The sequence below is a fragment of the Vipera ursinii genome, assembly GCF_947247035.1.
Source record: "Vipera ursinii genome assembly, chromosome: 1".
NCBI classification, from domain to species: domain Eukaryota; kingdom Metazoa; phylum Chordata; class Lepidosauria; order Squamata; family Viperidae; genus Vipera; species Vipera ursinii.
Window position 1 is genome coordinate 330104862 of NC_139512.1, and position 22858 is coordinate 330127719.

The 22858-nt window shown below is 42.6% G+C and overlaps 1 protein-coding gene across 1 annotated transcript; it reads left to right on the forward strand.

The window, feature by feature from the left end:
• The first annotated feature begins 320 nt into the window (after positions 1-320).
• Positions 321-21167, forward strand: CTSB (cathepsin B). The gene is made up of 10 exons (XM_083348457.1): positions 321-454; positions 9044-9196; positions 11598-11683; positions 12614-12728; positions 13059-13177; positions 14023-14108; positions 14885-15031; positions 16038-16154; positions 18443-18571; positions 19975-21167. The coding sequence occupies exons 2-10, from the start codon at positions 9071-9073 to the stop codon at positions 20070-20072; spliced, it is 1023 nt and encodes a 340-aa protein (XP_083204583.1). The 5' UTR covers positions 321-454; positions 9044-9070; the 3' UTR covers positions 20073-21167.
• The last annotated feature ends 1691 nt before the right edge of the window (positions 21168-22858 follow it).

The window sequence follows — 22858 nt, forward strand, 5'->3', positions numbered from 1 at the left end:
CTGACTCTTAGATTTACATTGGTCCCAGTCGGGCAAGGTGGAAAGCAGCACGATTGTCTAACTTAAATTCACCATTTCCCCACCTCACCCGACCCCCGGCGAACCTCCCGAAAACAGATTTGCCGGGTTAAAGGAGGCCGTGTGCGTGTGTGTGTGTGTGTGTGTTTGTGTGTGTGTCTGTGTGTTTGTGTGTTTGTGTGTGTGTGTGTGTTGGGGGTGCAATGGATCAGGTGATTCAGGGAAGTGGGAGGGAATCACGTGGCCCAGGATCAGGCGCTGCTGTTGCGGCTGTCTCTGGCGGAGCGGAGCAGCCACGTGGGGGTGAGTCAGCGCGGGGAGGAGCGGCTGAGGGCAGGGCTGTGGAGACGCGGCTTTCGGGGGGGGCGGGGAGCGTAGATAAGGCGAGCAGAGCGGGCACAGCTGAGGCCTTTGGTGACTCTTCCAGTGGTGGAAGGTAAGGAAAGGAAAGGAAGGGAAGGGTTTTATTGTATTCCGGGAAGCCGGAATCCAAGGTTAAACTTACTTAGAATCTGGAACGAAGGTTCTTCACACGTTTACAGGAAAGGGAGAAGGAGGGGACGCGGCCGATACGGTGGCTTTTCCTTCCCCCCCCCTCCCAAGTCTGGTGCCCCTAGATCAGGGGTAGGCAACCTCGGCTCTTTTATGACTCATGGACTTCAACTCCCAGAATTCCTGAGCCAGCTTGGCTGGCTCAGGAATTCTGGGAGTTGAAGTCCATGAGTCATAAAAGAGCCGAGGTTGCCTACCCCTGCCCTAGATAAGTTTTTTTGGGGGGGCGGGAATAGGGCCCCGTTGTTTTCCAGAGCCAGTCGTCGCCGCCGCTGATTTTCAAAGGTGGCCAAGGAAGGGATGGACCGGGTTCGCACGTCGCGCTCTTCCCAGGCTTTTTCAAAATTGTTGTTATTCTTCTCGCGATCTTCACCGCTAAAGAGGAGGTCTTCTTTTTTTCACGACCCTCGCGGCTAAAAACGAATAGCTTGTCTTTTTGCACGAACAGAGCCGTTTTCTGGGTAATTGGCTCGAAAAGGAAGTTCTTTGATTTCTGCTTAATAGGAATAGAGCAATTAGGGAAAGATTTCCTGTTCCTGGGCGAGCTGGGACGAAAGGAGGCAAGCAGAGTCCGTTTGGTTGAAGTGCAGACGAGATCTGTTATGGATCTTGCAAAATCTTGGCCAGAATTTTTGAAGACAGCCCGTTTTTGTGTCTGTGTGTGGGTTTGCATAGTCGCCCACTAGTTTTGCCCCAGATTCCACTCGATGGGCCTTGGCTTATGGGTTTATGTTTGTGGGTATAAGCTTTCAAGTACCTTCTTTTCTGCCCTGTTCAGATTATGTCAACCATATGGATTGACTCATCAAAGGGATTGCAGTGGAGGATAACCATCCTCCATCCTGGCCACTTCAGATCGGATAGGAGTAAAACTCCTGTAGCCCCAAACCAGTGCAGCGATTAGTGTGTGTTTGTATGTGGGTGGGTGGGTCCCATGGAGGAATGAAGGAGGAACAAGTTCATTGCTATGCTGGACTCAAAATTGAAATCAAAACCAGTAATCTACTCCTAGCCAAAGCTTATTTATAAGGAAATCCCCAATGACATCCATATGCTGGTAAAGTACCTTAAATTGCATCAGCTGAAAAAAGATGTAAGATGCTTCATTTATCCAAAAGGTTTTGGATCTTTTTGTGGTCAGAATGGCACCAGAGGTCAGAAGTACAGAAGGGGAAGTGGAAATGGCATCAGTTCTTCATGGCATTTCAGAAAGAGTTGACCCCTTTCTGGAGAAGTTTCATGCATTCTTAAACTGGCAGAAAAATATACTTGGGGAAGAATTTGCTTCCTCACTATTGATACCTATCTTGCTTTTTCTGAATTGGTGCCAAATGAGATCATCCTTATTTACTATGTGTGCAGAACATATAAAAAAAACTAGATGGATGCCCTGCCCATGGCTTTGCTTCCCTCTCCTTCCCTCCCATCAAGCACCACCAGCCAATGGAAACCATACATCAGCTGACCAGCTCAGATGGGGGGGGGAGAGAGAGACACAGAGAGAGAGAGAGAGAGAGAGAGAGAGAAGATGAAAGTAGATGAAAGGTGGATTGATTCCACCACTCCTAGGGATCACCTGACTGCTGTTGACAAAGCAGGGAAGTGTGTCAATTTGTATTAGGTGTAAACACTATTAGGGAAATAGTGGGCAATATTTCTTCAACACTTAAACTTTGAAGTGTGAGTTGAGGATCAGATGAGCAATGCCATGTGGATGTGCCAGGAAAAAAAGCTGCTCAGGAACATTTGTTCTTTGGTTAGGTGCAAGTACTGTAAGGAAAAGTCCTTAGCACGACTCTAATAACAGAAAGAAATTTGTGTCTTTTGCTTTTCTACAGAGACTTGAATTAGAGATTGAATTGGTGCTTTGCCATATAAGCAAACTCTAATGCAATTTCCCTGAAATAAGAGACTCGACAACAGAAAGAGACTGGATATTTTAACAGTGTTCCTTTTTGAAGTGGTCTCCTAATAATATATGCAAGCATGTTATCCCTTTAAAATGAATAATGACTTGTATTTTTTATCATTATGGAAGCTGGAATACGACTATGGATGGCCTGGGGAAATAAAGGAAAATTGACTTCAGTGGTTTTAAGTATAGTAAAATGTAGGGAAATCCAATTGGAATGTTCAGTACTTGGGCTGTAAGAGTTGAATTCTGGGTTGACTTATACATCTCTAAGGGAATGTTCTTTCAAACAGAAATGTACTGTGGAGAAATAGGCCAGAGTTTATTTGGGAATGTAGGCACCTAATATTTTTTAGATTGCTAATCAAGCTCATTTAAAAAATACCTCTAGTGTTGTAACATGTTAAACTTCTTGCAATATCAATTCTGTCTTTGTTGTAAATATTGGTTTGTTTCTTATGGTCTGCAGAAGAAATAGTAATCTTAGAATGCAGGACTGAACATGCAGTATGGGGGGATCTCAAGAATTAGTCCAAAGAGTTCCAGCAATTAACATTATGCCAGAATTTACTCTTTTCCCCACTTCTTTTGCTAAATCCATGTCCTGTAGGTATGAATTTGGTTCTAATTTGTATGACCTCTTCATTATCAATTTTTAGAGAACTTTAGAGTAGAAGTAGAGTAGGGATCTTTCGGTAAGTAAGTGTACAGCAGTGATGAACATATTGCATTCCACACCTGGTGCATGGATCCAGAAACAAGTGACATTTCCCCCCATTTTGAGAAAGGATAAACACAAAATATATAAAATATATCCTTTGTTGTTGTTAGTTGTGAAGTGATGTCCGACCCATCGTGACCCCATGGACAATGTTCCTCCAGGCCTTCCTGTCCTCTACCATCTTCTGGAGTCCATTTAGGCTCACACCTACTGCTTCAGTGACTCCATCCAGCCACCTCATTCTCTGTTGTCCCCTTCTTCTATTGCCCTCAATCTTTCCCAGCATTAGGCTCTTCTCCAGTGAGTCCTTCCTTTTCATTAGGTGGCCAAAGTATTTGAGTTTCAACTTCAGGATCTGGCCTTTTAAAGAGCAGTCAGGGTTGATCTCCTCTAGGACTGACTGGTTTGATCACCTTGCAGTCCAAGGGACTCGCAGGAGTCTTCTCCAGCACCATAGTTCAAAGGCCTCAATTCTTTGGCGTTCAGCCTTTCTTATGGTCCAACTTTCACTGCCGTACATTGCAACTGGAAAGACCATAGCCTTGACTATATGCACTTTTGTTGGCAGGGTGATGTCTCTGCTTTTTAGTGTGTTGTCTAGATTTGCCGTGGCTTTCCTCCCCAGAAGCAAGCATCTTTTAATTTCTTGGCTGCAGTCCCCATCTGCGGTGATCTTGGAGCCCAGGAAAATAAAATCTGTCACTACCTCCATTTCTTCCCCATCTATTTGCCAGGAATTGAGAGGGCCAGATGCCATGATCTTAGTTTTCTTAATGTTTAGTTTCAACCCAACTTTTGCACTCTCCTTCACTTGCAACAAGAGGTTCTTTAGTTCCTCTTCACTTTCTGACATTAGAGTGGTATCATCTGCATATCTTAGGTTGTTGATATTTCTTCCGGCAATCTTAATTCCAACTTTTGATTCATCTAGACCTGCCTTTCTCATGATGTGCTCTGCATATAAGTTAAACAGGCAGGGTGACGGTATACAGACTTGCCAGACCCCTTTCCCAATTTTGAACCAATCAGTGGTTCCGTGTCCAGTTCTCACTGTTGCTTCTTGACCCGCATATAGGTTTCTCAGGAGACAAATAAGATGGTCTGGTACTCCCATCTCTTTAAGAACTTGCCACAGTTTGTTGTGATCCACACAATCAAATGCTTTAGCATAGTCAATGAAGCAGAAGTAGATGTTTTCCTGGAACTCCTTAGCTTTCTCCATGATCCAGCGTATGTATATCCTAACTTAACTTAATATATCCTAACTTAACACAATTTTTAAACAAAAAAAGGAAAAAAGCCTAAATTAGCCCCAAACCCAGTTTTTAAAAACCAGAAAATCCTGGTAGTATTTGCTTATCATCAATCTGCCCATACCCACTCACAGAATGTTGTTTTTGATCCCTACACATCAGATTGTTTGCCTACAACAGTGTTGCTCAAACTTGGCAATTTTAAAGCATTTAGACTTCCTACAATGAAGGCAAAACTTTCCTGAAATATATAGTGATTAGAGCTCAAGTTAACTGGATGGGATTCAACCAGCCTTTCTTGTCCCCAGATGTTTTAGGATTGGGGCTCCTAGAATCTTCAGCTAGTATATAAAGGATCAGAACTGGTCATGACAATTGAGGCTGTTGGAAATTGCATCTCAAGGTAAAGAACAGTTTTTCTTCTTAAAGGAAATCATGTTCTTGAAAGTCCAGTTTTGATGCACGAAAGACAAAACAAAATATAAGTTGCAGAGGCCTCTGACCCAAGCAACTTCCAGTATGTCTTGTTTTTGAAGAGTTGAAACATTCTGTGCATCTAAAAAACCTTATTCAAGTTATGCATTGGACAAGGAAGAAATGACCCTTGGGTCAATGGCAAGCTCCAAATTGCCTCTTGCTGGGTGAGATTAACAAGCCCTACGATTTTAGAAATAAATCAGCAGTAATCATAAAACATTTCCAAATCTTTTAGTGGTAGTAACTCCCAAGTGGGCAACTACTGTTTTATATTAAAAGAGGAAAGAGGTACAACCAGTTTCCTGTCTTTCTGTTTATCTAAACCAGTCTGTTGTCTTCCCCTCTCCATCCTATTGATTGTGCAACCAAGTGCTTTTTCTAATTCTGTCAGATGAATATCCAAGGAATATTCCCCCTTTCCATATCCCAAGGACATTTATCATGTAAAATTACTGCATGTCACATCTGTATCCTATCTTTTATTATGTTACCTCACTGTTTTATGTATGGAGATCCTTCTCTAGATACAGAACTGGAATCTCATGAAATAGATGAGCCTGTTCAGAGCTTTGTGGTTGAATAGGGCTTTGAATTTAATTTTAATTTAATTTAATTTAATAATATTTATATACCGCCCTTCTCCCTGAGGACTCAGGGTGGTTCACAGGGCAGAATAACATACTAAATACAAACGTTAAAAAGAGATTAAATAATTGCCCATGTTAAAACAGTTGAAATAGAATTCTAAAACACCAAGTAAGAATTAAGACAATAAAAAACCCCACCAATCCCCATCAGGCTAGGCCGGCTTGTACAAACAGAAACGTCTTGAGATCGCGACGAAAGGAGCGAAGGTCGGGCGCCATCCGGAGCTCAACCGGCAACCGATTCCATAGCTCCGGGGCGCCCACAGAGAAGGACCTCCCCCTGGGGGCCACCAATCGACACTCTCTGATCGGTGGCACCCTGAGGAGGCCCTCTCTGTGGGAACGCACAGGGCGCAGGGAGCTTGATGCCGGCAGCAGATGTTCCCTAAGGTACTCCGGCCCCATGCCATGGAGGGCTTTGAACACCGTTACCAGTACCTTGAATCTCACCCGGAAGACAACTGGCAACCAATGCAGCTCACGGAGCAGCGGTGTAATGTGGGAGTATCGGGAGACTCCCAACACAACTCTCGCGGCCGCATTCTGTACCAGTTGGAGCCTCCGGGTGGTCCTCAAGGGCAGCCCCATGTAGAGAGCGTTGCAGTAGTCCAGACGAGAGGACACGAGCGCATGAGTGACCGTGCACAAATCATCCCGGCTAAGATAAGATTTAAGATAAGATAAGATTTAAGATTTCCCTAAAATGCAAGTTCAACTAGGCAAGACTTATTGCTTTGGTTTTAGTAATGAGATTCCAGCCCTCTCAAGGGTATGAGTGGGTAAGATAGCTAATAGTAGAGTTTCTGTAATTGTGTAATAGTTTGCAGAATTGGAAGGCCCATTTTCTGCTGTTGTTTTTAACAAACAATAATAGATGCTTACTATAGCATCTGGTTTTCTTTCAGGCTCCCTCCCCACTCAACATGTCTATGGAGATTCTCAGTCATCCAAGTCAGGGTTGTCACAAAGGTCCTTTTCAGGAGGTATCTGGACTTGTTTTCTTTGAAGATGCTTTGCTTCTCACCCAAGAAGCTTCTTCAGCTCTGGCTGGATGGAGGGGAATGGAAGGATTTATATTCCTTGCAGACAGCTGGTCATTTGCATTGTTTTAGAGTCCTAGAGACCATTTGGAGGTCTGTCTGTGTCCTCAGCGTCACCTGAGTAGGGCAAATGTCTGTGGAGGCTTCCTGGCTGCAGGATGTTTTCTGCCCTGTGTTCCTTCAGTGTTGAAGACAGGCGTAGGCTCTTGGGGATGAGTCTGTGTTGTCTACCTCTCAAACTGAAGCACAAGTGGCTCCAGTAGTCTGCAATGGAAATCTGTTCATACTTCCACACCATTTGAAGGATGTTCATCCCAAAGTGCATAACGAAATGTCTGTGGAGATTCTTAGTCATCCAGATATGGTTGTCCCAAAGGTGCTTTTCAGGAAGCAACTGGACTTTCTCAATACTCAACACACACTTCATTATCATGTCATGAACTGTTGGATCTATCCTGATAGAATTCAAGCAATAACAAACAATAGGTGGAAACAGGCATAAAAGAAGGGAAGGAAGTAAGAATTGTAGCCGCATTCTAGCCCATGACTTGTTTAGTTAACTGTTGGCAGGGTTTTACTTTGGGAGGGTTTGGGGATTGTTTGGGGTTTTTTTGTATCAGCTGCCTAATATGTTGAAATGCAGGAATTTGGTAGAGGTTTCATGACAAGTTTCTGAAGCTAAAAGCTAGTATAGCTATTTGAAATTCTACAAAAGAAAAGTCAAATATTGGGAACATTTGTCTCCCAGCAATAAGATTTTGCAAAGTTGTTTAAGATAACTTTAAGATCAGCCAGAAGATTGTATTTGCTTTCTGTTGTACCATCTGAAACAGGTTTCTTACTTCAGAGAGAGCTAAAATGTGGATCATATGTTGTACAAGTGAAGAGTTATATAATACTTATAGTGCACTGATACTAAAGATAGTCCTTGACTTACAACAGTTTCTTTAGTGACCATTCAAAGTTACAACAGCACTGGAAAAAATGACATTTTTCACACTTATGACCATTGCAGCATCCCCATGGTCACATGATCAAAATTCAATTGCTTGGCAAGTGACTCATATTTATAATGGTTGCAGTGTCCTGGGGGTCATGTGATCCCCTTTTGCGACCTTCTGACAAGCAAAGTTAATGGGGAAGCCCAATTCACTTAACAACCATGTTACTGACTTAAAAACTGCAGCGATTCACTTAACAACTGTGGCAAGAAAGATTGTAAAATGGGGCAAAATTCACTTAACAAATGTCTCAGCAAGAGAAATTTGGGCTCAATTGTGATTGTAAGTTGAGGACTATTCATATAATGACCTAAATAACCATTATTTACTGAAAAGACTACAAATATTTGTACTCTCATGGCATGCAAAACTATGAGTCATAGTTTACAAAGTACACTGACCAGGTTTCTGCAACATGTAGGCCTCAAAATGTCAAGTTTGGTTTCACAGTCTGAATGCAACATTCAATAAGTTCTTGACGCATTGCCATAGCATGAATGTGCTAGCTTTCTAGAATGAAAATCATTCTCATTGACTTCCAAAGAGCATCTAATTGGTGCTATATGTTGCAGAATTCTGTTTCAGATGCTGTGGTTTGGCCCTGGAAGAGAATAGGCCTACATTTCTCCCCCATCCTGAGTCATATCTAAAGTGAATGTAGCAATATTTTCTTTTATGACTAATTAATCTTAATTTTCTGGCTTGGTAGATGGTAAGCTGATATATTGGTAAGATGGGCAGCATATAAATTAAATATAAAGCAAATTGCATTTCTATCTTGGTTAAGTTTTTCCCTTTGGGTTGTACCCAACAGTGTTTTTCTAAGCTTGCTGGCAGCCCAAATTTCTGTACTGAAGCTGAACCAGGGGAACAAAGGGCAGGGCCTCCACAACCTAGCTTTTAGGATGCAGGTTTAAAGCATTGGACCTTCTGTTTGATCCTCTGACATTTGAAAATGGGGTGGGAGAGGAAGATCTTTCATTATGAACTCTAGAGTGATTTGGAATTGGACACTTTCATGAGTTCACAGCCTTTTGTGTTTTTGTGGTGTATAATGTTAGACAGACAGATAGAGACTTCTTCATTCTGTGCTGGAAGTGTGGCAATTTTCCTGTTCATATAAGTCTGGCAGTGCTTGCACAGAGGTGGATTTGAAGTGCACGCAGCATCTGTCAGGAATATCTTAAATCCTCAGAACCAGCTGCCGGTAGTAGAAGGCATCTGCAGAAGCCCAGGAAAAAACATGGCTGCTTTACTCATGTTGCATATTTGAATCGCTTTATAGGACTAATTTTGTCAACACTGCAACTGTGTAAATTACTAATCTCTCTCTCTCTCTCTCTCTCTCTCTCTCTCTCTCTCTCTCTCTCTCTCTCTCTCTCTCTCTCTCTCTCTCTCTCTCTCTCTCTCTCTTTCTTCCAGGTGGCACCTTAAGCATCCATTATCAAAATGTGGTGCTCTGTGGTAATTCTGGGCCTGCTGGCGGTCTTCACGAGTGCCCGTAATGTTCCCTACTTCCCTCCCCTCTCTCCTGACTTAGTGAACTATATCAATAAGCTCAATACCACATGGAAGGTGAGTAAATTTTGGGATAAGGGCCAGCTATGCAAGGTGGTGGCAAGTGGTGACTGCTGTCTTCCGAGATACAGCTTGGCAAACTTAATATTAGTGGATTGATTTCTCTTACAATTTGTTGACCTGGGATTGAATAGATAAGTTGTGGCATTTTCCTTTCTGGGTGATAAAATATTTTATTAACTCCTTTCCCCCCGTCCCTCACTGTCCTACAGTCACAGAAGCAAGATCGTAATTGAGCTGGTACAATAGAGATGCTGCTTGCTGAGTGGCTATTCTGTGGTCATCTTCTTGGGACAGGATCTCTTGGCCTTGGTCATAAGATTCAGTTTCTGTTGGGGCCACCAATAGCCTTTCATTAGAGGACACTGACCAAGATTTTTAAACTTCCAGTTGACTGGCAAATACTATATTTCCACCCTCCCCCCAAAGTGTCAGCTGACCCACAACTAGAAGATGAGCCTTTTCACAGTAGCCCCTGCTCTGTGGAATATTCTCCCCCCACAGATTACAAGGGCCCCAACTCTGCTGGCCTTTCATAAAGCTTTAAAACGGGTGTCTAACCTTGGCAACTTTAAGATTTGGATACTTCAGCTCCTAAAATACTTCAACTCTTAAAATGTATATGTCATGGGCTGGGGTGGCTTTGGGCCAGTCACTCAACCCAACTCTCATTATATGTGGTTAGCATAGGGAAAATAGGAGGAGGAAGGCGTATTAAGTATGTTTACTGCCCTGAGTTATTTATAAAAATAATAAAGGTAGGATTAAAAAAAAACTATTCTGCTTTAAAAGTAAATTGTTAGCAGTGGCAGGAAGAGAGAATCTAGCCTTTCATCCAAGTAAATGCAGCATTTACTGAAGACAGTATCTTATCAGACATATATTTTATCTCTGCCTGCCGTAAAGAAATAGTGTGAGTGTGCAGATTGTGGGAGCATGAGTTCATAATCATAATCATAATAGTAAAGTTGGAAGGGACCTTGGAGGTCATCTAGTGCAACTCCCTGCTCAGGCAAGAAATCCTATACCATTTCAGACAAATGGCTCTCCAGTCTATTCTTTAAAACTTCCAGTGTTGGAGCATTCACAGCTTCTGGAGGCAAGTTGTTCCACTGGTTAATTGTTCTGTCAGACCTCATTTGTACCAATGTGTTTAATTATGTTTTTAATTAGTAAGCCGTAGTTGTGGTTGGGGTGAAAGGTCTAGATCAGGGGTCGGCAACCTAAAAAAGAAAAAGAGCCACTGGGAACCGGTTCCATCACAAATTAAAAAAAGAGGGAGCCGCGTGCGTGTGTCCATGCACGCGCATGCGCAAAAAGTTTTTTTGCGCATGCGCGGACGCACGCGGCTGCCATTTTTAAAAAAATGAGATGGAACCGGTTCCCGGTTGCCCGATGGCGACGGCCCGTCTGCAAAGCTGCCGCTTTCGGCAGCTTTGCAGACGGGCCGTGGCAGCTTCCGCAAAGAGCGGCGCCCCTGCCCATTCCGAGAGGTGCGCGCGCACCTCTCCGAACGACCGGAGGTGCGCGCGCACCTCCCCAAACCTTTGGGGAGGTGCGCGCGTACCTCCGTGCGAAGGGGCAGCGGTGCCGCTCTTTCAGGAAGCCCGCCGCGGCCCGTCTGTGAAGCTGCCGAAAGCGGCAGCTTAGCAAACGGGCCGCGGCAGCTTCCGCAAAGAGCGGCGCCCCTGCCCATTCCGAGAGGTGCGCGCGCACCTCTCCGAACGACCGGAGTTGCGCGCGCACCTCCCCAAACCTTTGGGGAGGTGCGCGCGTACCTCCGTGCGAAGGGGCAGCAGCGCCGCTCTTTCAGGAAGCTGCCGAAAGCGAAGGGGCAGCGGCGCCGCTCTTTCAGGAAGCTGCCGAAAGCGGCAGCTTCCTGAAAGAGCGGCACCGCTGCCCGTTCGCGCGGAGGTACGCGCGCACCTCCCCAAAGGTTTGGGGAGGTGCGCGCGCACCTCCGGTCGTTCGGAGAGGTGCGCGCGCACCTCTCGGAATGGGCAGGGGCGCCGCTCTTTGCGGAAGCTGCCGCGGCCCGTCTGCTAAGCTGCCGCTTTCGGCAGCTTCACAGACGGGCCGAGGCGGGCTTCCTGAAAGAGCGGCACCGCTGCCCATTCGCGCGGAGGTACGCGCGCACCTCTCCAAAGGTTTGGGGAGGTGCGCACGCACCTCCGCCCATTCGGGGAGGTGCGCGTGCACCTCTCCAAACGGGCGGTGCCACTCTCCATTTGGAGAGGTGCGCGCGCACCACTGCCCGTTGGAAGAGGTGCGCGCGCACCGGGCGGCTGGGAGCCGCAAGAGACGGCTCAAAGAGCCGCATGCGGCTCCGGAGCCGCAGGTTGCCGACCTGTGGTCTAGATTGTAATATGTGTTGTTATTATTTTTACTTTTTTTAAAGGCTGGACACAACTTTGCCAATGCTGATATGAGTTATGTGAAGACTTTGTGTGGCACTTTCCTGCATGGCCCCAAATTGCCAGAAAGGTGGGATATTTATGTGCTCTGTTTCTAATCTTGCTGCATATGTGTTCTTGAATGTTTGGACTCTTCAGATAATGGCTATCTTGCTTTCTACTCTCAGGAATGGCTGTATTAAAGTTGCTATTGGATATAAAAGAAAAGACTTATTTTAGTAATATAACAACTGTTTTTATGGAGAAAACGTGACTGGGAGACACTACTGCTGAAATTCTGAACTGAACTGTTGTTATTACTTTTATAGTTAAAGATTAAGGTAGATGAAGGCCAGGTTGATGTATTTGTTAAAGTATCTCACTGGAAACTAGGAGACTTTGAGTTCTACTCCCACCTTAGGCACAAAGCCAGTGGATGACCTTGTGGCAGTCACTCTCAGCCCTAGAAAGGAGGCAATGACAGATCACTTCTGAGAAATATGGACAAGAAAAGTGCAGGGACTTATCCAGGCCGTCTTTAAAAATTTGAGCTAGGTAGATCCAGCAGTGTGAGTTGATATTAGACAGCTTTCCTATGTTTTCATTTTTTAAAAAATAAAAGAGCGAGGAAATAGTATGCCTCACATTAAAATAAATGTAGTTGGCATTTATATACAGTCATCCTTTTCAAAATTTGGGTGGCTATCTTGAAATCTACAACAATAATTTGTTGATAGTCTTGTTTTTTAGTGGAATGAATTAATCTGGACAGATGTAGTTCCAGATCAAAATATTACTAATACGTTCATGAGGAGTAAACTTTGACATTATTAAATAGATCCCTTTTATATACAGTGTCAACTCTGAATCATATGTATGCTAGTATTTTGTCAACATGCTGGAAGCAAAATTGGAGGTCTGACATAAAGAGATTAAATCCAAAGATTTTGGTTGAAAAAGACCTTAATTAGAGGATGATTCTGTCTCTTTTTCACTCAACTTCTTCCATATTGCTTGAAAGGTTTGAATTTGCTGGTGATTTGGTCTTGCCAAAAAGCTTCGACTCAAGGCAACAATGGCCAAACTGCCCAACCATTAGTGAAATCAGAGACCAAGGCTCTTGTGGTTCCTGCTGGGTAAGTTCCTTTCCTAAGTCTAGAATTGATCCAAGAAGACAAGACATGGTGCCTTTGCCACAGGCCAGAATTCAGCAGATGTAGTAGTTCGTATCCAGTTCTCCAGCCTTAATAGAAGCATCTGATGCTTGAGAAAACGCTAAATTCATGCATGGCACTAATTTATGCTTGGTGTGAACTCAGTTGTAGTGGCATACTCTATAAACTACACACACACACACAGACACACACACACACACACACATTGCTCGGTGGTGGTCGGAATGGGCATTAGGATAGTCTACAGGTCTCAAGAGTCCCACTGACCAAACTTTTGGATTGTTTTTGTAGGCATTTGGTGCGGTTGAAGCCATGTCAGATCGTGTTTGTGTCCATACTAATGGCAAAGTGAATGTGGAAATTTCTGCTGAGGATCTGCTCTCTTGCTGCGGATTTGAATGTGGGATGGGGTAAGTCACTTCCAACCTTGTCACTTGTTTTTTCTGTTCATCTATTCAGGAATGACACTGGAAAGTTCAGTGAGAACACCCACATATGTCTGATCAGAAGGCTTTGTTTTGGAAGGTTGATTTCTAGCAAGCCCTCAGACCGGTCCAGAATAGCTGGAACTGTGTGGTCTGAGATTAAAAATGAATGTCTAACATTTTTTCAGATTATTCTATTCCCAACACAGTTTGTCTTCTACTTCATAGTAGGCAACAAGAAGACTATACAAAGTAATCGGGAGTCAAGCTCAACTTGAAAGAATTTTTTTGTTTTGAGGCTGCATGATACCATGAGCCCAAAGATCACAGTAAACACTTTACTTGGTGCCTGTCAAATTTCTTCCCTATTTCCTTAAAAAACCCTCTTTTAATTAAAAACATTGCAGAAGCTGTTTTGCCTTCTAGTTTTAGCTTTTAGCATTATTTTTATTTTCAGAATGCTTCCAGGCCCTATAGAAAATTTTAAAAGTGGGTGCCTGCTGCACAGTGCTGTATGGAGAAATCAGTATAGAACAAAAAGAGGTGGCAACTAGAGATGAGAGCAGCCTCACCATTTACTTCATGGTAAATGGGTATTTTGTGAATGGGCCATGTCTGCTGTGTCACTTCATGGGAGCCAGTTTTTAAATTACAGTGTGTTGCCAACATTTTGGAGAAGTTGCCTTTCACATCTCTATTAAATACCTCTGGATATCACATGGATAATCAACACTCCAAAGACTCTTCAACCTTTCAGACTGTAACCCCCAGTTAAAATGCATTTCCCCTAAGGAGTTATTTTGTGATAGTTGTACATCATTTTCTTGCAGTTGTAATGGAGGTTACCCTGCAGGAGCCTGGAAGTACTGGACTGAAAAGGGCTTAGTGTCTGGTGGCCTTTACGACTCACATGTTGGTGAGTTTTCTTCTGAGCAAAATGCCTGGGACCAGCATTGAATGGTGACAATGGACCCCTCTAAAGCTAGTTATGACCAGATTTTGAAGTCCTGACATTTCCTTCCCTCTCTCACATGACCATATTTTGGACATTCGGCAGTTGCCTCTCATTTACAGCAGTTTGCAGCACCTCATGGTCGTGTGACTGTTATTTACAATGGTTCTGCCAGAAACTGGCATTTACTTCTGGTTTCCCGCAAACTCAGGCCATAGTGAACAATGTCTTCACTTTATGACCATTATATGTCTTCACTTTATGACCATTATGGGTGCCACAAAAAGGTCATAAAATTGGGTCAGTCACATGATGACTCACTTACAAATGTCATGACTTAGAACCATAGTTGCCAGGCTTAGTTAGTCATAAATTGAGGTTTATCTGCAAGCTAGTTCAGATTTTGGAGTGAATGCAGAGAGCCTGGTTCAAGTTCCCAATCAACCACGGTACTCACAGGTGGCTTTGGGCAGGTCACCAGTTCTAGCATTATATTTGATCTCAAAAGGTTACTGTGAGGATAAAATGGATGAAATAAATGGAACTCCCAAGAGAAAAGCAAGGATGAGCCATTATCTAAATTAGTGGTTCATAAGAGGGAACTGCAGAATGAAATATTTTTGAATATAAGTGAAATTCTGTAGATTAGCATGGTTTACTTTGAGCTTAGAATAGAGACTTTAACTGTCCCTTAAAAGATTATTTTCAAATGGCATTTTATTCTGTATTGAATCCAATAGGATGTAGGCCATACTCTATTCCACCCTGTGAGCATCACGTCAATGGGACTCGCCCCCCGTGCACTGGAGAAGGTGGTGACACCCCTAAATGCATCAAAACATGTGAAGCTGGTTACTCTCCTTCATACCACAGTGACAAACATTATGGTAATGCATATATGAAACTGCATGTTCAGGTTTATAAGAAACCTGCAGGCGTTAAGTTCAGAATGTTTAAATGATAAAAATTTAATATTCTGTTTTAGATACAATAGACTTTGAAATGTAAATAAAAAAATAGCAAACAATAAGATCAGTATGAATTGCTATTATTATGGTTGGTCGCATATGCAGCCACATATTATTTTTTATAAGAGGAAACAAAGTGGCTCCTATTGGGGGGAGAAGAGGCAAAGCTTTGCACATGGCCTTTCATATGGATATTCTAGGTAAAGTCTGCAGCCAGGATGTAGACCCCTTTTCAAGCCAAGTGTTACTTTGGCCTTTCAACAGCATAAGTAGACAAGGGTAAAATTACGGTATTTGTACTTTTGTACACTTAGAAAATAAAATTATTTGTACATTTTTATTTTAAGTACCTCCCCAGGTACTTACTAATTTCCCCTTCTGTCACACTGTTACAAATCTGCAACTTTTTGAAGCTCGCTGACCAGGGATGTACTCAAGGCTTTGGTGGATATTGATTAGGCTGAAAGCTGTGAAACCATGGCTCAGGACCATATCGGTTTATAACTAAAATTTTATAATTAAGTTAAAGATTCCCTATTGCCACTCTAGGATGGTGTAGCAGAGATGGGTGGTATATAAATTGAATAAATAAATTACAAATCAATACAGATACAAAAATCAGCTGTAGCATAAAAAGTACAATGTGCTGTACAGGCTGGATTCCATCTACGGCACTGCCAAAATTTGTAAACCAGGGTTTCTTAAGTGGCTGTTGACTTTCAGACAACTTAGATCACTTCACATAAAAAATTTAAGTTAAATCAGACAGATTATATTCTTGTTATAAATTGATGTTTATTTTAAACGTATTCTTCTCTGATTCATTGAATGACTGTTAGCATCAGATTTGAAAACTGATCAAATCTTAAGTAAGCGATTCAAATGCTTTCTAATATAGAGATCACTTTCCCCTTTCCCTGCCTAGGAATGACTTCGTATAGTGTCCCTGGCAATGAGAAAGAAATAATGGCTGAGATTTACAAAAACGGACCAGTGGAGGGAGCCTTTACTGTTTATTCTGATTTTCTCATGTACAAATCAGGTAAGTGTTTTTTATGTAACTTCTTAAAGTAGACATATTTTTTAAAAAGAACAGTTTTCATTTTTTAAAAGTCTTGAATTACAGTTGTAATTTGTACAGTTGTAATTTGCTTTAACTTCAATTTCAATGATTTTGATTTAATGTTCTGATAGGACTGGCACTGCTTCTGATTAAATGTGATATTCGGAAGGTTTCGGTCATAAAAAGTTGCTTGAATTACCTTGTGTTTGCAAGGCTTAAAGCTTGAGATCTCAAGTATTCCCGAATATACGTACGTACGTACATACATACATACATACATACGGTAAAGGTAAAGGTTCCCCCGCACATGCGTGCTAGTCGTTTCCGACTCTAGGGGCCGGTGCTCATCTCCGTTTCAAAGCCAAAGAGCCAGCGCTTGTCCGAGGACGTCTCCGTGGTCATGTGGCCGGCATGACTGGATGCCAAAGGCACACGGAACACTGTTACCTTCCCACCATAGGGGTCCCTATTTTTCTACTTGCATTTTTACGTGCTTTCAAACTGCTAGGTTGGCAGAAGCTGGGACGAGTAACAAGGCGCTCACTCTGTTACGCGGCACTCGGGATTTGACCTGCTACATACATATAAATACATAATGGAAATATCAGCAACATTGTGTCATTGATGAATGAAGCCCAGCTTACCTTTCTTAAGGTTTTTCTTAGATCACCTCCTCAGAATTTGTTAAGTTTATCTGTAGTAGGTATTCCTTGAATTCACATTTTCCCCTTCCTAGCATTCTAGAGTTGGAAGGAATCTGGGAGATTAATTAATCCAATAATTTGGAACAAAGTTATGTTAGGACTATTGGACAGATAACTGTCCAGCTTCTGTTTGAGGACCTTCAATGAAGAACAATACAGACAGTCCTCAATTTATAACCATAATTGGGACTGGAACTTTTATGGCTATTTTGCACAATGGTTATTAAGCAAATCATCATGGTTAGGTGAATCATGCAATACTTAAATGAATCCGGCTTCCCCCGTTGACTTTGCTTGTCAGAAGTCAGCTGGGGAAGGTTGCAAATGGCAATCCTGTGAGACCTGTAATTGTTGTAAATGCGTGCCAGTTTCAAAGTGCCTGAATTTTGATCATGTGACTGCAGGGTTGCTCCAACTGGCCATAGGTGCAAAGAGCAGTCCTAAGTCACTTTGTAGGTGGGGCATGGTCAAGGCAAAATACAGGTAGTCCTCAACTTACAACAGTGACTGTTCAAAGTTAGAACATTGAAAAAGTGACTTACGACCAGTGGTGTGATTCAAATACCAGAACAACCGGTTCTCTGCATGGATGCAGGCCTGGGCCTCTGAGACCTAGAACAGACTTCTGGAAGTAGCATCCACACACTTCCAGCGGTCCCTTCTAGGCCAGGGAGGCCTCCTCCAGGCCTCAGAGCCTAGAATGGACTTCCGGAAGTGGCATCCACACACTTTCAGTGGACCCTTCTTGGCCTGGGAGGCCTCCTCCAGGCCTCCAAAGCCTAGAATGGACTTCCGGAAGGAGTATGCATTCAGCCGGTTCTCTGAACTCAACAAAATTTAACTACCGGTTCTGCTGAACTGGTGCGAACTGGCTGAATCACACCGCTGCTTATGACTATTTTTCACACTTGTGACTGTTGCAGCATTCTCATGATCATGTGATCAAAATTCAGACATTTGGCAACTAATTCATATTTATGATGGTTGCTTCTAACAAGCAAAGTCAATGGGGAAGCGATTCATTTAACAGCCGTGTTACTAATTTAAGAACCACAATGATTCACTTAACAACTGTGGCAAGAAAGGTTGGAAAATGGGGCAAAAATCACAACTTTCACTTAGCAACAGAAATTTTGGGCTCAATTGTAGTCATAAGTTGAGGATTACCTGTACGTTGCATTTGACTTAGCAGCTGCATGACCCTCTTGACTCAGTGTGCATGATATTCCTATCACTGTGTAAAAGCTAGGAATATGGAATGCAATGAAAACCAATTATTTTGAATTCAGAACAGAATTAACAATTCCTGAATTTTTCAAGCTTAAATTGGCTCCATATTTCATTCTGCACTTGAAATATATATATTTGAGCTACGCCTCACAGGTTGCCTGAGTCTAAAATGTGAAAGTTGGGATTCAAAGCAAAAGGCTCTCACAAGCCATTTATATCTATGGTTTCTTCACAAGTTTAAATTCCAAGCAGAATGTTAACTGAGTAGTGATCTTAGCAAGGAAATCATAGCATTTATATTTGGGAATAGAGTTAATGGTTTTTCCCCTGCAGGTGTCTATCAGCATGTCTCTGGTGAAGCAGTTGGTGGCCATGCAATCCGAATTCTTGGCTGGGGCGTCGACAATGATACACCTTACTGGCTGATAGCTAATTCTTGGAACACAGACTGGGGTGAAAATGGTAGGTGATCTCTCTTCCTTTGATGGGTCAGTTCTCTTTCAGGGATGCCTTTGCTGTAGAACTCCCAGGAGCTGTGGATGAGCAACATCTGGAGATCTAACGTGCTCCTTTTCAGTTATCATGTGACCTGAGCGATCATGTTGTTATGCATATCAGTACAAATAATCCTCAAATTACAAATATAATACAGCCTGCCAATTACAGTAGTACCCTGAGGTTCACATTAAATGAATGCATTTGTTAATTGAATGCACAGTTTGTTAAATGCACGTGAAGTATCTAAGGATGGGGAAGACCATGGAAGAGCCTAGTGCTGGAACAGGCCATCTACTTCTGATCACTCAAGGCCTCTCTCTACCCAGAGATATCTCATGCTCCGCTTACAATCCCTTGGGGTTCCCATGGTTGCTTCCCTCCCATCCTCCCCTACCGGATCTCCACAGGCGCTGGGCCTGCTTTGCTAGCCCTCCAGATTACACTTGCTCCTCCCCACCATTTCCAAATCGCTCATCTTTCGAAGATCTTCAGAGTGCCAGAACAGGCTGATCCACATGGCAGAAAAATGTCCTTCTTTTACTCAGAGGCTGATGAAGTTGTAAGGATGCGAGATCCAAGGAAAACAGCTTCCCCAGCATCTGAGTAAAAGACAGATGCTTTTCTATCACAAGGCCAGCATCCCCACAGGCCTCATTAGGTTCCAGCCTGGGCAGGGCTGTGGGCATCTTCTGCTTGCTGCTGGGGGCTGGTTTGAATGAGTAATTTCGTGGATTGAAGTGTGCAGGCAGCAGCGGCAGCCAATCAGTGTGGAACTTGTTTCATTTATCTCATTGGGCTGAAATCCGCCAACTGCAAGTCCAGAACCAAATGAGGCCTGCAGGCATACTGGCCTCGTGGTAGAAAAGCAGCTTTTACTCAGATGCTGGGGAGGCTGTTTTCCTTGGATCTCGTGCTTACCGCTTCACCAGCACCTGAATAAAAGACGGCTACTTTTCTACCACGTGAGTCAGCCTGTTCTGGAACTCTGGAGATCTTCCAAAGGTGAGGGATTGGAAACAGGGTGGGGAGGTGGGTAATCCGGAGGACTAGCAAAGCAGGGCCAGGGCCTGTGGAGGAGGAGGGAGGATGGAGGGTGGGAATAGGCAGGGGCCATTTGCAACATCTCTGTGGTCGGTCATAAGAGAGAATGACCACTGGGGTGCTGCAACGTATATAACTTCAGGATCAGGTCATATTTTTTGCAGGGGCAGGTCGTAATTTTGAACCATTGCTAAGTGAACTGTTGTCACTCAAGGAATATATGTACACACAAAAAATAAATACAGACAAGCCGGTTGGCCTGGATTTGTTTCATTTTATTTAGTCTTGAGAATTTTTTGCAAGATTTTTCTCTCAACATCTTCTAGGTCTCTTCCGAATCCTCCGTGGGCAAGATCACTGTGGAATTGAGTCTGAGATTGTAGCCGGAATCCCTCGCACAAGCCAGTACTGGAAGCAGCTGTGAGAATCCTGCCAGTTGAGTGGCACATAATCATACTTATGAAGTTAGAAGGCATGGTGGCAATCCTGTGATTTTTTTTTAAAGCCTTTAATATTTTTCATTTTTTAAAAAAATACAGAATAGATGTCTCTGGGAGGCTGTCTTTGTGTCTGAAGCATGAGGTTTTCTAATTTTCACTCAATAATTTTTCATGTTTGGCAAGACAGAATGGCAAGCAAGTTATTGAGATGGAACTGTATTAAATGAAATACCTCTAAAGGAATCAAAGTACATTTCACCAATAGATGGGCATGATTAGAAACAACCATCTTAGGATGTTGAGGATGCTACTTGCAGTGGTATTTAACTTTACCTTCCACATATTGATGGCACCATCCATGTAGGATCATGTATCACAGGGGAGGATTGTTGTGAGTTAAATCCTTAGTAAAAATTATTGTGCAAAGTGGTAAAGAGGATTCTCCCTCTCCCCCTCCCCCGCTTACAACCACAAATTCACTTTCAGAAAATAGAAAGACTGAAATAGTAGCTTATTTACTATATGGATGCTGAGGTCTATGCCTAAATTTTATTTTTTTAAAAAAAGATGTTCTCATGGCGGTAGCAGTCCTAATTCTTCTCTTCATAAATTCTCAATTTCAATGTATGCCTCCATAGTTAGGCATATACCGTATTAGAAAAGATAAAAAGTAGAGGGAGGGTCCTTTTGAAACTGAGCAAATAGTCAAAGCAGACAAAACTCCTGAATCTGTCATAACTCTATGCATTGAATTTCAGTTCTCTGATGGACGTGGCTAGGTGGGATTATAGGACATGAAATTTCACATTAAATTTACCTTGAATTTCAGAAGCAGAAACAAAAAAGTATATATAGACATAAAGAGAGAGGCTTTATGTGTGACTGTTATTTAAGCTTGATTCCTGAAAATATTTGGGCAATTGCACTAATTGGTCCTGCACATATGCATGAATTATTTCATTATTTTTTTATAACTGTGGAAACAGATAAGCAATAAACATAAAAATCTTACATGTAAAGGGGACTATGAAAATGGCTCAACTCTAAATCAACCTCAAATTAAAGGAACTTCAGTTTGCTGTCATTAGTCTTTCTGACTTCAGTGGTTCTCACCTAGACATGATAGAACTGGATTTGCTGTTATAGCAAGCCATTAAAATGTTTGCTTTGCCTAGGTAGGCTTAGTTTCAGCAAACTTTTTAAAACAAAACATGGGTTATTTGAACCCAATCTAAAATTGAATCTAACCCATATTATGTGATTGGCTTCTGGCTTCAAATACAAAGCTATTGTTAAATGCAGAATATTTTATACACTTAAGACTTATGATCAGAATTTCATTAGTGTACTTCCAATTCCTATCTCCAGTAAAGTATGTCTCACTTTTCTACAATGTATGCTCTCATTCTTCCCCCGTGGACAGAAAGGATTGCATTGGGGGAGGGGGGAGGGTAGAACACATTTATTTCTGTATATTTTATAGTATATCTTCAGTATAACTGACTGCTTCAGTTTGGAAAATAGACCCAATGCATATTGTGTCATGGCTACGAGATAAAACTTTAGCTGGTGGCTGTTTCACAAAATATATTTTACTGATCCTTGAAGTTCTGCATTCTTTGAATTTGAGAATATTGAATTTGTGTGTATTGCTGAGATCAAATGTAATGGCTTTGATAATATACATATATATATATATAGGTTTGCATCCTGCGCTACAGTATCTTCACTATGTACCTTGAAGGTTTGATGATTAGAAGCAATAATGGTTTTATGCACATCACAGGGTTCTAAGCTTGAATTCCATACAGCTTGGAGATACTTCTTTCCCAAAGTCTAGCTCCTATGTAATTCTGATTTCTGGACTGGGATTAGAATAATTTATATTAGTTTTGGGTTTAGTTTACATGCCTTAAATTGCTTTAAGGTACTTTAAAAAGATAGATAGATAGATAGATAGATAGATAGATAGATAGATAGATAGATAGATAGATAGATAGATAGATAGATAGATAGATAGATAATGTTCCTTCTTGACCATGAAAGTGCCTAGCTGCCTAGAATCATTCTTCAAAATCCTCTATGGTTCATGACTCAATCATCCACCATGAAGCATTGCTTCAGTTTAAGGCAGAACAAAATTTTGCCTTCCATGGTCTTCCATTGTTTTAAAAATGCTTTTCTGTAGTTCATTGCTGTGCTTCAAAGGGTGCAAAATAGACTAAAATATACACTGTTAAGGTGTTCAATATATACAGACTTAAACTGTGATGCCTTTGTGGAAAGCAAATCAAGAGCTATCTAGCTCAGAATTATTTGCAAAAATCCCAGTAATCCGATCCAGCTTGTTTGCCTTTTAGCCCAGGGGTCACCAAACTTCTTGGATTGGCGGCCCTGTGGGAGAGGGAGGAGCAGGAGCCTTAGGCGTGCATGCGCAAATGTAAATGTGGCCACACATGCAAATGGGGCTGCGAGCGTGCACGTGAGGCTTTCGATGATGGTGGCATCTGAGGCTTGTGGCGCTACTGCTGCCAGGCTTGTGGCGATACTACCACCAGCGCGAGGTTCATGCTGCGGCCCGCAACAATCCACCACGGCGCAAGGTTCACACCGCCACCCCTGCACAAGTATCACACTGCAGCCCGCAGCAATCCCACCCTGGCACAAGGCTCACGCCACGACCCCTGCCAACCTGCCACTTGCAGCACTGCCGCTGCCCACATGACGTTTGTGGCAATGCCACCTGCGCACCACCACCCACCTGCCACTC

Bases quoted from the DNA above. Each gene is read 5' to 3' on its own strand.
- CTSB (XM_083348457.1), top strand. From the start codon at position 9,071: ATGTGGTGCTCTGTGGTAATTCTGGGCCTGCTGGCGGTCTTCACGAGT. The intron at 12,729-13,058 runs GTAAGTTCCTTT...TTGTTTTTGTAG, and splicing joins GCTCTTGTGGTTCCTGCTGG to GCATTTGGTGCGGTTGAAGC. The intron at 14,109-14,884 runs GTGAGTTTTCTT...TGAATCCAATAG, and splicing joins CCTTTACGACTCACATGTTG to GATGTAGGCCATACTCTATT.